The sequence below is a fragment of the Ochotona curzoniae genome, unplaced genomic scaffold (assembly GCF_017591425.1).
Source record: "Ochotona curzoniae isolate NIBS_2020 unplaced genomic scaffold, NIBS_Ocur_1.0 scaffold_4506, whole genome shotgun sequence".
NCBI classification, from domain to species: domain Eukaryota; kingdom Metazoa; phylum Chordata; class Mammalia; order Lagomorpha; family Ochotonidae; genus Ochotona; species Ochotona curzoniae.
The window spans coordinates 55,851,375-55,866,234 of NW_024467119.1; the positions used below are offsets into that span (position 1 = coordinate 55,851,375).

Sequence of the window (14,860 nt, forward strand, 5' to 3'; positions counted from 1 at the left end):
ATGCTTGGAAGGTGTTTGTGTGAAAAAGATTTCAGTTTGTCATAGAAGAGACGGTTTTACCTTTGGTAGTTAATTTTTTTTTTATGAAGAATACATTATAGATTAATACTGTATGGTTCTTACAGAAACATAAAATGCTTGTGTTTATCAGGATGTCAGTGTATTCTATCATAAGAGGTGCATTGATTCAGAATTGGCCATGCTTTTGAAAATCAAGGCCTGTCATATAAATGCAGATTTTTAAAGTAGGGGAAGTACGGATAATTAAGATGGCCAGGCTCTTCCTCCCCACCCCATACTTCTTTAAGGGCTAACACTTATTTGTGTGTAAAAGTTATCCTGTGATGTGAGTGAAGCCTTATTTAAACTCGTTTTTTAAAGTCACTGCATGATTTCAAACATGAATGCTCGTAGCATTCACAGGATTGTGCTTTGGATTTTGTGTATGTGTTGTAGAGGGTTTTACGTGCCAAGACTCCTGTAGTCCATACGTATTCATTTTTGTGTCTCATTGATGAATAGTGAGTGAGTATTAAAAATCCCAGTTTCTACTGAAAATGACTTGAGATCCCAGTTGGGTTTTGAATCTCTTGAATGTTTTTGAAAATGCCTTCCCTAATTTCCTCATCAAGCCGGTGCTTGTAATAGCACAAAAAGACAACAGCACCAAATTCATCCTTGATTTTTTTTTTTTTAAAGTGGACATCTACTTTCATGCAAAAACATTGATGAACTGAACCTGAACTTTGTTCGGATGAGATCTTGAACCGTGCTCAGAGTCAATCTTCCGTAAGAAGGCATGCTCCGTTTTAATTGTTAGAGTCACAGACAGGAAGGCATTACTTCCTCTTGATTCCACTTTTAAAAAGCTGGAAAAACTTCTAGTTTTTATGGACTCTTGCTTACATTCTTCTCCTATGATGTGGTCCACAGCCTCTCTTGGAATTGGACTCTGGCCAGGACCCCAGCATCATTGTAATCCACTGGTGAAGGAGAGCATAACCAGGTGGTTTAGGCAATTTGTGACTTGACAGGATTTTCCCCCCAACCAAAAATATTTCCTGTCATTTATTTTCTGAGTTTTTTCTCATTTTGGTTTCCTTTTTTAGGATTTCAGATGCATGCCAGGTTTCTGCTGATTGCCAGAATTCGAGATCACTACACATGGATCCCCAAACCCAGCATGGCAGTGGCAGTTCGTTAGTCGTGATCCAGCAGCCCTCTTTGGATAGCCGGCAGAGATTAGACTATGAGAGAGAGATTCAGCCTGCTGCTATTTTGTCCTTAGACCAGATCAAGGCCATCAGAGGCAGCAACGAGTACACAGAAGGGCCTTCCGTGGTGAAAAGACCTGCTCCCCGGACTGCACCAAGACAAGAAAAGCACGAAAGGACTCATGAAGTCATACCGATTAATGTGAATAACAACTACGACCACCGGCCCACGAGCCACTTGGGACATGCAGGACTCGCCAGTAGCTCCAGGGGCCCCATCTTGAGCAGATCCACCAGCACCGGAAGTGCAGCCAGTTCTGGGAGCAACAGCAGTGCCTCTTCTGAGCAGGGACTCCTAGGAAGGTCTCCGCCAAGCAGACCCATCCCCGGCCACAGGTCAGATAGGGTGATCCGGACACAGCCCAAGCAGCTGATTGTGGATGACTTGAAGGGCTCCTTGAAGGAGGACCTATCGCAGCACAAGTTCATCTGTGAACAGTGTGGGAAGTGCAAGTGTGGAGAATGTACAGCCCCCAGGACCCTGCCATCCTGTTTGGCCTGCAACAGGCAGTGCCTCTGTTCTGCCGAGAGCATGGTGGAGTACGGAACCTGTATGTGCCTAGTCAAGGGCATCTTCTACCACTGCTCCAACGACGACGAGGGCGATTCCTACTCGGATAATCCTTGCTCCTGTTCGCAGTCCCACTGCTGCTCTAGATACCTTTGTATGGGAGCCATGTCCCTGTTCTTACCTTGCTTACTCTGTTACCCTCCCGCGAAGAGTTGCCTGAAGGTGTGCAGGAGCTGTTACGACTGGGTCCATCGCCCAGGGTGCAGGTGTAAGAACTCCAACACTGTGTATTGTAAGCTGGAGAGCTGCCCTTCCCGGGGTCAGGGTAAACCGTCATGATTTTTGGAGGTGGGTCGGACGGCCTGAGCTTCAGAGAAGATGCTGTTAGATAACTGATTTTCGCTCCTTCAGAGTTGTTTCCCGTTTCCTGCCTTCCCTTGCCCTGTTGCCAGGGTTTGACTCATGGATTTTGCTCTTCTCGCTGGGCTGATCAGCACTGAGAGTGGACTGGGAAACTGCACCTGGTTCCCGCTGAGGGCAGGAGCCTACATCCGCTCCCAGGGTACAGAGAGCAGGCAGGCTTCTGGGTAGCCTCTGTGTTCTGCAGGCAACTTTGCAAAGTTGTGTGTGTGTGTGTGTGTGTGTGTGTGAACCTACACATAACCCAGACTGCAGTGGTTTCGCACCGTTGGTACCTGGGTGCTATGAAAACAGGGAGGTTGAAACAACGTTTGAATTGCTTTTAAATAAGCTATGTGGAAAATATGTCCCCAAGTAAGGCTATCCTCTTGGCGTTGGATCCCCAAATAGAATGGGAGATAAATTTTTGTTATAACCTAATTTTTTTTTCTTTAGCCTCTGCCCTCCTTCTTTTTGTCCTTCGAAGTTCTCGCCCTTCAGTTTTGGTGTTATCTTATTCTGAAGATTCCAGGTGTTATACTTGGTTTTGCTCTCTTCTTTCTTCATGATTTTAGATTGGCTTTCTCTTGTAAATCTTTACATTGGAGATATGTTGGTTGTATCTTGCTTATCCTTATTCTAGTTTGTGTATTTGTGAAGGACTCGGCTGCCTTCCACATCCCATGTTCTTCATCAAATTTTTGTTGTCATTAAGGGCACTTGGATAATTATAGCTGATCAATTTATGGATGTCACAGAACTATGCTCCCCACAGCGATCTGGCTGCTAGGTGGTCCTTTTGGCCCCCTGGTTAGTTAACAGCTGATTAATTCTAATCTTTTCTGTATTCATTGCCTTAACCACAAGTTGTGGTGCTTTTTGTATATTTTATGTATAAATCACAAAGTTGAATTCTGACTATTTTTAAGACAAAAGTCTGTTAAACTTTTTTATTGTAAAGAATATTTATTATGCGAATCTATTATTTTATGATATTTATTACAAAAGACTGTTCAAATGTACTCATGTCTGAATATAACAAAATATCAATACTTAATGGAAAATAAGGTGACACGAAGAAAGTACATATGTTAACTATAATGCAGAAAATATATTAATTAATGAAACTGTCTCTGGATTTCTTCATTTATTAACTTGTGCTGTTACAGTGACTTATGTTATTTTGCCTTTTTTTATTTTTTCAAATACCTGTTTTACCTCTTTCTCTCAAGATACTGAAAGTATATGCAGGTAAGCTCAAATTATCTGCTAGATGTTAACTGGAAAGTACATTAGTGAAAATTTTGTAATCCAAATTCTTTTTCAAAAATATCTAAGTGGTTTACTTTATAATGTTAAAAAAGATAAATATATATATATATATATATATATATATTATTCCTTGATTTGGTTACTGCATAGGCATAAGGTCTTGAGTATATCCTATTCTTTTTTTGGAAATACAAAATTTTGAGTATAGCATAGTTTTGTGAAATCAGTCCTATCTATATACATTCTTAGCAATGTTTTTCTGCTTTTTTTTTTGTTTAATCAGCAGTTAATCTTCAGCAAGACAAGAATTTAATTCTATAGACTTGCTAGGAGTCTGCTATTGTCACTGTAATAAATGCTAAGAGTGTAGAAAGAGACTAGTTCACATTATCAGAGATGTTTTCAAAATATTCCTTCCCTTTCTTTTGCTTTCACAGATCTGCAGTGTGATGTGATTAAGTTACACTTCACATTTGGACTTAAAATATAGAAAAAGTTTGTATTTTGAAATTTGATTTTTCAGTCTGGTAAAACCACAGCATTTTCTGGGTCTGATAGCATTTTGATCATGTGAGTTCTCACCTATGGAGTCTGTAATTCTGTTGAATTTTTGTTCATGTGAATCCTCAGACTCCCTATAATTGATAGATTTGATAATAATTGTGTGCATTTAAGAATAAGAGTTTGGAACCAGGTTATCAAAATTTAGCCAGGTTTTTGTTTTGGTTACTATTCTAGAAGGATTGCCTATTAGTTTTTGAGAATATTGTCAGTTTGTAAGTAGGCTTTGAATTAATTTTATACAGACAATTGGTAGAAACCTGTAATTGGTAGAAACCTGTTTTAATGCTTTCCCATCAAACCCCTTACTCCTCTGTGCTCTGAAAGCAGGAGGGTGTTTTAATGTTAGTGTTCTGAGTGCTGTATGACTCATTCTAAATGTGAGCTTGAGTATCCATATCCAAGTGGTGATATCACTTGTACCTTGATATTTACACTGTCTCATCAAGAGTGGTACCTTAATGAATTTATAAACACAGACTCCTTCAAAATACTATATAGTTGTTTTTCTTTATTATTCAGACTCTTTATGTAATTAGGAGTTGGTATAAAAACATGTATTTTGTATGACCAACCAGACTAAGAAGCAGTAAATTTCATTGGATGTAATTTCTAACTTAGGGGAATGAGGTACTGTGTCGTTTTAACCTGGTGATAGGCAGGATACAGGAAAATTACAAGGTTAGGATGGTGGTCTGCTGCTCATGGAGCTGGCTGTGCATGTGCCCTGGCAAAATGTCAGCCCAAACTTGGAAGTAACAATGGGTGAGAGGGTCAGATTTCTAACAGAAGCTTGTCAGATGGCAAAGCATAAACATGTTGATTCAAAACTTCCTCCTTTGTGATAGTTTAAACCCAGGAGGGAAATAATAGGGTGTGTCCTCAAGTGCTTATGAGTCTTAAGCTTTTGAAACTAACACTGATTGTCATTTAAAGTGCTAAGACTCTGAAAGAGTCAGCTGAAATTTCTTGGAGTGCCGCTGCCATGTATTTACTATTGGTGAGTGAAAATCACCAAGTAGATGGTCTAATCTTTATTCCTCTCTTTCTCAACCAGCACAGCTTGAGAGAACGGATGCTATGTTACCAGGTTCTTTTCCAGTATATTTTCAGCCTGCCAATTTTTTTTCAAAGCAGTCTTACTTATTTAGATAACTTAATCGTGAATAAAGTCAATGCAGGATTTCTGTAATTGAATGGTTTCCTGTTAGCGAAGTTTATAAAATACAGTTGAGCAAAAAAATGAAACATGAAAAAACATTTTCTTTTTGTGATAGCCTAAGGTGAACTTTAAATATTGGCTAATTATTATGGTTTCGAAATCCAAAACATAGAACATTCCAGTGATTAACCAGAAAACAGTGGTCTTAAAAGTGAAAGGAAATGAATCGAAAACTGATTGTTTTTACCCTGAAATTGATATTGGAGCCAAGTACAAAAGATTAACTTCTGGAGGCTTGATTTAATTTTTGAGATTGTCTCTTTTTCCTAAATGTTTGCATTTATTGATAGGATAACATATTGTGTGGCAGATTTTATTTATAACTTTTAAAAATGCAGTCTCTTAAGAACATATTAAAATACAAAAATAAGCAGGCACATTTAGATCCATTCTTTGATACCTACCGTCCCCTATAAATATTTTCTTTCACTGCAGTAGAGTTCAATGTTTTTAAACATTTTGGAAGCAAATCTGTATCCTTCCAGCCAATTGCAAGTCTTCCCCCATCCTCCACCCCATTATTCCACTGGTAATCCAAAGAACCAAGTATTTAACTGACAATGGTTCTAATAATTTTCTCACTTTGTTGCAAAGCCATTTTTTTTTTAAAAGATTTCTTTATTTTTATTGCAAAGTGACCACAACAGCCAGAGCTGAGCTGATCCAAAGCCAGGAGCCAGGAGCGTCTTCCATGTTTCCCACATGGGTGCAGGGTCCCAAGGCCTTGGACAATCCTCGACTGCTTTCCCAGCCCATAGGCAGGGAGCTGGATGGGAAGTGGTGCAACTGGGACACAAACCATTGCCCATATCCCAGGTGTGCAAGGTGAGGATTTGGCCACTGAGCCATTGAGTGGGACTCAGAAGCCATTTTTCTATGTTTATTGAATACTTACTTTGAATTTTAATTTTATATATAGTGGAATTCTGGAGAGAAATCTCCAAGTGTATGTTAAAGTTTCTGTACTGTGTATGAAATCTAAGAGGTCACTAGTTGCTTAATTTAAATTCTGAAGTGTATTGTAGCTCACATATCAAGAGCAGTCTCTAGAAGAGGCTGGTTTTCTGTATTTTCATAAAGTTGCTTGAGTGATATTAAAGGCAGTTTGGAGCTGATTTGTTTAACCCAATACCCTCATTGAGAATAGAAACAAAAGCAATGCTTTATAAGATAAAAAAGTAGGTTTGAACTAGTACTCTCAATGAGTAACAGACCTTCCCGTCTTAGCATCCAGCTCAGTGCCTTGATTCTGCACATTCGACCTGATCATTTCATTGTCAGAAAACTTTCATTCATAATGAGTATATCTGACCATAATTTAGGAAATGTTTTTCTGCGTGTGTTATTTGCACTTAGCCATCAGAAATAAACAGGAAATGACTTAATTGCCATGATTATTTTTCATACATGAATATTAAAGTAACAGCTTAATTTGGAAGCTGAGCATGTGTGTTCTGACCAGATTTATATGGTAAGAGTAGAACAGATCTCACCAGTTTGTAAAATATAATAACATCTTGGCATCTAGATTTCAGAACTTGTGTGATAATAGTTCTCACCATTTTTTGGGGGGTGGGGGTGCTGTGTTAGGATTGCAATGATTTAAAAAACAGTTTCAGATACTCTATTTTGCATTGCTATATATGTTATCTTTCTGACTCAAACTGCATACAGTAATGGTTTTATTTGCAAAGAACATCCAAGAACTTAGAATTGTTTGGAACTAAATATTTAGGGGAGGAATACTGGAAGCATTGTTCATTCATAGTCTAAGAGCTTGTTTTGATATCATAAACATAAAATCATAGTTTCCATGTAGAAATAAACCTACATACCATCTAATCCAGTATTTTAAAAATGAGAAATCAAAATTCAGAGAAGTTATTTGTCATAAAGTCATGACCTGGTTGTCAAAATAAAGAACTTTATTTAAAAAATACTCTAGTTACTTCCTATGTACATACAGTAAGTGGAGGAAAAGTTGCTGATTGGGGAAAGTGGGAGGGCTGAATAAATGTTTTAGGTTATTTATACATTATAAAATTGGAAAAATTTGCTAAAACCCAATAGGTTAATGGCAGTCCACAGCAGCAAGTTTGTGCCATAAGAAAGCCATACAAAACTAGTGTAAGAAAACCAGGTTTTCAGAGAAAATCCTAGTTTTAGTAAGGCCAGCAGTTCTCAGCCTCAGCTGTTCTATATATTAAAAACACCTAAGAGCAAAAGGCACCACCAGCAACAATGAACAAAGCTTTGGCCTGTATAGTGCCCCAGGCCAGTAAAATCTTTGGGAGTGAACCTGGGATTTTGTTTAGTTGTAAAACCACCTCATGATTCAAAGGCTTAGCCAGTCAACAGCCTCTAAGATGATAGGTATATTAGGGAAATTGTGGGAGACCAAAATGGCAGAGATTAAAGTCAGGAAGCCTGTTTGAGGGTGGAAGGCCAGAGATGTTTCAGGCCTTGAAACAAGCCTGTAAGGTTAGAAATGGTGAGAAGCCCTCCAGATAGACAGTCCATGAGACTGGGTTCTTTGTGGATTTGCTGTGGGGAGAAAACTGAAAATAATACTGAGGTTTTGGACCTTGGAAAATGGGAGAAGCTGGTACTGTTGAATGAGTAGAATTACTTTGGGGTATGTGGGATTTGAACAGTTATGAGTTTTGTTGGAATAAACAAGGTGCAGGTGGAGTTACTGACAGATCATTAAGCCAAAAGGGCTTAAGAGGTTAGTGATGCTGTGTCATTCAGATGGGGAGGTAAGGGGCTGTAGTGAGGATGCCTAGGAAGAGTACAATTAGCAGGCTAGGGACAGACCTTGGGGAACCCCTGTTTGGTGGGACGCAATAGATAAAAGTGATTAATAGCATAGGTCTCCAGAATGCGATGTGTTTTCGAATTCTAAGGAGACTTTCACAATGGAAATTAGTAATCAGATGCAAAAAGCTTTGGATCACAATACATCTGGTGGGTGGTGGTCAGGTGAAACTGGTGAAAGCCAGCTTGTCTGGGATTCGGCAATGGGTGGATAGTGAGAATGAGCAGCTTTTGGCTGTTTGAGATCACAGAAAAGAAACTAGAAGCTGGAAACAGCTGATGGATTTTAAACTAACCAAAGCATGAAGCTTCTAGAAAAACGGCAAAGGCAGTGGAGGGGACCAAAGGTAGAGGCAGTTGCCTATCACCAATCCTAGGAGATGGAGGCAAAGCATGCCCTCGGATTCTGGCTCTGGCTGTTGGTTACAGTTTTCTGCTAATTCATACACCGGGAGGAAGCTGGTGATGGTGACTCCTAGTCACCCACCTTGGCTTCCTGGCTCCTGGCCTTGGTCTGCCCCATCCCTGTCCCAACAGTGCCCAACAGGGCATTATGGTAAGTGAACTAATGGGTGAGGGTTGGCTGACTCTCAAATAAATAAGCAAATAAAGTGGGGAGAAAAAGAAATAATGAAGTCTTGCGAAACAGAATAGTTGTAGAAATGCAGCATGGTTGTCGTAACTAGAAGGACTGAAACTGGTTTTTGAGAACAGAGACCTAGAGAGGATGGACTTGGGGGGAAAACCAGGGGCCTAGCCAACAAGAGAACAGGTGCAGAGCAGTTGACAGACCTCAACCCACACGAAGCAGGAAAGCTTTGGGGACCGCTCCACGCTTTCAGATTTTATCTAGACCTTCTAGTTGGTTGGAGGAGGAAGATAAGGCAGAGAGAGTGCTTCCCAGAGGCCAGTAAGAAATGATGAATTCCAGATGTCAGGACTTTTTAGGGTAATAGCCTGGATAGTTGCTAAAATGACTTGTCTGAAGAACTGAATGAAGATTCCAAAAAGAACAAAATTTAGGTTTGCAGAGAGTGAGTAAATAGACAAGTGAGAACAGAAAAGTATTTCCAAACGAAAATCTTGGAAGCTGAGCGTTTCTAAATGCTAAAGAAGTCTGGGCTTTCTCTCTGCTGAAAGCCAGCTGAGAGGAATCAGACAGAATTGGAGCTAAAGGTTTAAGGAAAGGGAAGGGAAGACTTTAGTGCAGTTTGGGGCATGTGGATTCTATATCATGCTTGGGTTTGCGTCCTAGCTCTGCTTCCAATATCAGTTTCCTGCTAATGCACCCTTTCCGAGGCAGTGGCGATGGCCACAGCAGTGGCAGTTCAAGTTGAATTCCTGGCTTTTGGCTTCAGCCTGGCCTGGCCCCAGCTGTTGCAGGATTTAGGAGAGTGAACCAGCCAATGAAAGATAATTTTTTAAACAAGGATACTGGGGAGGTCAATGTGTTAGAGGAGTTGTTAATTTTAGGTATTAAAATGCCAGGGGGTGGAAGTGGAGAAGAAATTCTGGAAGCTGGTGTTTATGTTTGGGGAGGATATTTTTAGACACTTTAGCTTGTTTTTAAGATAATGGATTATAAATTAAGCAATTAAGAGCTCACAAAAATGTAGGATTTCTTCAGGATTAATCTGAAGAAATAAACTGGTAGAGTAAAATTTACTGCATATGGCATGTGCTCCATTTATAACACAATGAGTCTGAGAAACAAATCTGCTATTGAATAAAGGAAGCATCTTCATGAAAAATTGATTGACCGATCAGCTCAGTCAAAAATAACACAGAGCCTGAAGGCCTGCCTTTCCAGAGTCCCTCCATTGCACCTCTCTGTACCTCAGGGGCACTGGAGAAAGCAAAGGGCTCGGGTCCCAGATCTTGGTCCTGTCTGCTTCGCAGTTTACATGTTGCCAATTTGTAGAAGCTGTGAGTAAATTTGATTCCTTAACAAAAGTACGTTTTATTCTTCTGGGCCACCCAGGATCTGCCTTCTACTTCAAATGGAGAGAGGCCTGTCTTTATAAAGAGAGCTGCTGGTGGCAGAGTTCTTTACAGAGCATGTGGCGTTTTAACTAGTTTCTTTGTGGTTTGCAAACCTGCCCTTGGAGCTGCCTATAATTTCCTCTTTGTATCCGTCTTTGGCCATTTTTGTTGTTTTGCCATTTAGTACCAGAAACACATCCAATTAGAGAAGAGAAAAGGAAATAAAGATGAAGCTAAAATTGACCAGTTTAGCAACTTGTTATCTGGTACCTGCTACAACAGTTTATGAACTCACTACGTTTTTGTTGGTTGACGTGCTGAGATTAATGATCTTGTCTGAAGTCAGGGTATTTAAATTCCATACCGAGTGTGCGTCATGACAAAACATGACGCTGACAAACCCAAATTGTTACTAAGCCAGACAAATGAGGGGTGAAATAATTGGGTGTTGGGAATGAAGGTTTTTGTTGTTGTTGGTTTAGTGTTTTTTAGGATTGGAGCTACAATTGTTCCATAGTTTACAGGTGGTGGGAGGTGAGTGTAGAAGCTCAGAAATGCCCGTTGGGAAAGGTGATCATTATAAAACAGTATGACTTGAATTTGAGGGAATCTGAAACTGCTTAATTGCAACAGTTTAGCAAAAACATGTCAAATGTAGAAGTTCACTTTCTTCTCTCTGTAGAGGATAAGGGTTTTTTCTTTTTATTTCCCCTCTTTGGCACAGAGGTTGGCACCATGAGGTTCCTTAAGGTCTCAAATAGAAATTTTAGTGGGGGAAGAGGTTTCTTCCCCCAAAGAGGAAATATGCTTTGTGTGGATTGTAAAATCTGGCAAATTTTGGAAAGGAGAAAAGCAAGCAGTACTCTTGGGGGAAAAAATGGTCTGCTTGAACTTGCCTTTCTTGAAAAAAAAAAAAAAAACAAAACCCAACATTCTTTCATAAAGCATTTTTTTTTTGCAAAAGTATTTGCCCTTGAGCATTTTTTCGTACTTACCCGTGCTTATCTTTCAAAACAAACATTTATTCCCTTCTACTATAGAGCATGAGGAAGCTCCTTTGAGGTTATGTCCTACAAACGTATCCAAGCAGTGAGTATCACCTCCTTCCTATGGCACAACAGATGACTAATTCAACCGCAGGCCACGTGGAACAGAGCGGTGATTTCACTAGGGGACTCTTCAGATGTTACCTATGGGACAGTTGCTCAAGGGGAAAAAAAAACACAAGCGTATTTTTGTGTGCAAATAAAAAGTTGGGTCCCTTTGACCCAATGGAAAATGTGTGTTGGCTGGTGACTGCCTAGTTGGAGTATGATGATTTACGCTTGGAAACATTTGTGTCATTTATCATATGATGTTACTGGCCTACAACATGACTGCGTAACAAATAACCATCTTAAAAATTAATCTTTTCCAGTTCATCAGACTATATCTTTTTGAAGGCCCATATCTTTTCCTCTACTCTTGCCTGATCCCCTTTTCCTGCAGCTACTCTTTTTTTTTTTTTTAAGGATTCATTTATTTTTACTGGAAAGGCGGTTTTTACAGAGAGAAGGAGACAGAAACAGAAAGATCTTCTTTTTACTGGTTCACTTCCTAAATGACCACAAGGGCCAGAGCTGAGCGGAGCCAGGAGCTTCTTCCAGGCCTCCTGTGTGGGTGCAGGGTTCCAAGGACTTGGGCTATTCTCCATTGCTTTCCCAGGTCATAAGCAAGGAGCTGGATGGGAAATGGAATAGCTGGGACTAGAGCCAGTGCCCATATGGGATCAGCTTGCTGAGCCACTGTGCCAGCCCCTCCACAGTAGAATTTAATTGAAATGCATGTGCTTTGTACTGGCTGCTCTTCTGATTACCAGTCTGTCTTTTTATCTTTCTTGTTTTCCAAAACACTGCTCTTTTGTCCTGGGGGATTGATTTATTCCCTGTCTAGGAAACATACCTTCAAATTCCAGATCTCAGAAACTGCCTTTGCTTTTCCAATCCAGTTCCTTTATAGCTCGGTTTAAATCCTACTTCTGTGATTGGATCTTGCTAAAATACTATCCACCAGAAGTTTTTTTGGTAGCAGCGTTGTGTAAACTGCTCTTTATTTTTAATGCTAGCATTTTACTGTTTATGTCTTGTCTCCCCTTCTTGTAATTCTTAAAGACGGAGATTATATTGTAGATTTGACTGCGCCCATAAAGTGCTTTGCTCAGACTAGTCACTCAATAAGTCATTGATAGTTTTTCCTGTATTTCACAACTGAGTCATAAAAACTTATATATGGCTCCTAGTTTTCAGTCCAGCAGGCCATTTAGTATATTAATAAAACATGTATTCTGATAAATGCACATCCTATTTAAACTCATTTTAGCCTTGCAAATACTAAGTTAAATTCTTTAAAAAGGATGTAATTATTTGCAGCAGAGAAAATTTTGGTAATATCATTGATGATGTTAACATTTCCAGACAAGATTAACTTTAGCTCTTGGCACTGGAGGAAATAGGTATCCTATGCTCTTAAAGTTGCTGAATTTCTACTCTGTGTTGAGTTGCATCCTCTCTGTATCTTAAATAGCCTCAAGTGGAAATGCTTGAAAAACTCATTCCTTCCTTCATCTTGTCTCCTCTGTTGTTCACAATGTGAACTACCTTCAAGAATCCAAAAGAGCAAGCATAAATATGAAGAGGTGTTGTTAAATTATTAAGAAAATTATTGAGAGACTTACTTATCAATGGATCATTTAAGATGAAAAAAAAAAGAGGCGGGGTGATGGCACAATGGCTCAACTGGCTAATCCTCCACCAGCAAGCACATATGAGCCCTGGGTTCATGTCCCGACTGCTCTGCTTCCCATCCAGCTCCCTGCTTATGGCCTGAGGAAGTGTGAATGATGGCCTTAGGACCCTGTTCCCATGTGGGAAACCAGGAGGGGCTCCTGGCTTTGGATCAGCTCAGCTCTGGCCATTTTGGCCACTTGGGGAGTGAACCAGCAGATGTATAACTGCCTTTTCAATAAAAACAAATAAATCTTAAAAAGAAAAAGAATCCAAAGTCTCCTTGAGACTAATAAATATGGAGTTGACTTGGAGGAGTCTTGAGAAATGCACATCCTCCTCAGCTTCTCAGATGTCGGTTGTCCTTCCTCTGGAAACTAAACCATGTATGCTGTTCTTACGGAACATGACTTAGGCACGCCACTGCTCAAAGTGTCCCAATTTTGTAGGGACAGGCTTTGCGGCAACGACTTGGAATGCCTGTATGCAGTATCCGAGCACAAATTGGAGTCCTGACTTCAGCTCCAGCTCCCTGCTAATCTGTATGGGAAGCAACAGATAATGTCTTCAGTACTTGAGTTCCTGCCACCCACATGGGGGATGGACTTATTGACACACGGCTTCAGCTTGGCCCAGCCTCAGTTGTTGCAGCCATCTGGTGAGTAAACCAACTGATGGACAGTCTCTCTTTGCCTTTCAAATACATACATAAATCGCGTTTTGAAAATCCTATTTAAAAGTTGTACAATGACTAGAAACATTTTTGATGATATTTGGAAAAAACTGCCATATCCTAGGTTATTGGTTAAAGCACTATGGTTAATAGATATAGTAGTGAGCCTACAAGCTTAAACTGAATATAGAAGTCATCCTTTATTTGTGGTCTAGATCCACTGATCTGAAAATATTGAATGACAAGTTCCAGAAATAATCAGTTCACAAGTTTGAAGTAATTTTGATGATATTTTTTATTATTAATGATTATTTTATGCTTACTTTTTGTGCACCTCTTACCATGCCTGATTTCAAAATTATGCTTTATTGTGGGTCTGTGGGGAATAGAAGTCAGTGCCATCCATGGTGACGGTCATTCACCGGAAGTCCCGAAATGGTTCCCCAATGGGCCAAAGTAGGACTGTGAGATAACTGTGCTGCAATAACTTTTTCCGTAAGTATTTAGATTTTTTTAAAAAAAGATTTATTTTAAATGCAATAAACGGGAAAGAGAGAGCTTTTGATGTACTGCTTCACTTCTCAAATGGCCACAAAAGCCAGAACTGGGCCTCTGTGAAAGCAAGAATCAGAAGCTTCTTCTAGGCCTTGAACGTGGGTGCAGAGGTCAGAGAATTTGGGCCATCATCTCCCCCTCTCCCAGATGCATTAGCAGGAGCTGGGATTGGAAGTACAGAAGCAGGCACTGAGACCAGTGCCCCTATGAGATGCCGGTGTTGCACATGAAGCCTTTATCCACTACACTACAGTGCTGTGTTGTAAGTATTTGGATTTATGAAATTTTTTGCTTATCAGTTAAGGAAGGACCAAATTATTAGCATAATTTTAGAGAGATGGAAGTTTGACCTAGGGAGGAAATACAGTTTTCACAGTTGTTGTGGCTGGGACTAGAACCTGAATGCCCCGATTGTGTCCTTTGAGTCTGCAGTCTTATGCATGTACTGTCATAGCGTACATGTGCCCTGCCGGCTGATGAGCTGTCAGCTTTGCCCGGGATTGCTGCTGTGATTGAACATGCAGTTGGAAAAAAAATCATTCTGTCATGCTTAAATTTTACAGGAAGCTTCATTTTGAATTGTGCTGATTTATATGAAAGATAATCTGGTGAATTTTCTAAGTGCATTCCATTCCTATGGTTTAGCAACTGTGTTGTGTTTGTAGGGAATGTTTTGTATGTAACTCAAATGCACACAAATAAACTTCAACTGCCTTAGACTTTTATTATTTTAGTCCTCCATTACAACTCAGTTAAGTGATCTGTAGCAAACAGTTGACATCTTATTAAATTGTCCCCTCTGACCCCATTCCTGTACCAATAATTAAGCAG

General features: G+C 39.8%; 1 protein-coding gene across 1 annotated transcript; it reads left to right on the forward strand.

The window, feature by feature from the left end:
* Positions 1-1,164: 1,164 nt before the first annotated feature.
* SPRY1 (sprouty RTK signaling antagonist 1) lies at positions 1,165-3,305 on the forward strand. Its single transcript, XM_040966969.1, has one exon. The coding sequence runs from the start codon at positions 1,165-1,167 to the stop codon at positions 2,122-2,124; it is 960 nt and encodes a 319-aa protein (XP_040822903.1). The 3' UTR covers positions 2,125-3,305.
* Positions 3,306-14,860: the final 11,555 nt, after the last annotated feature.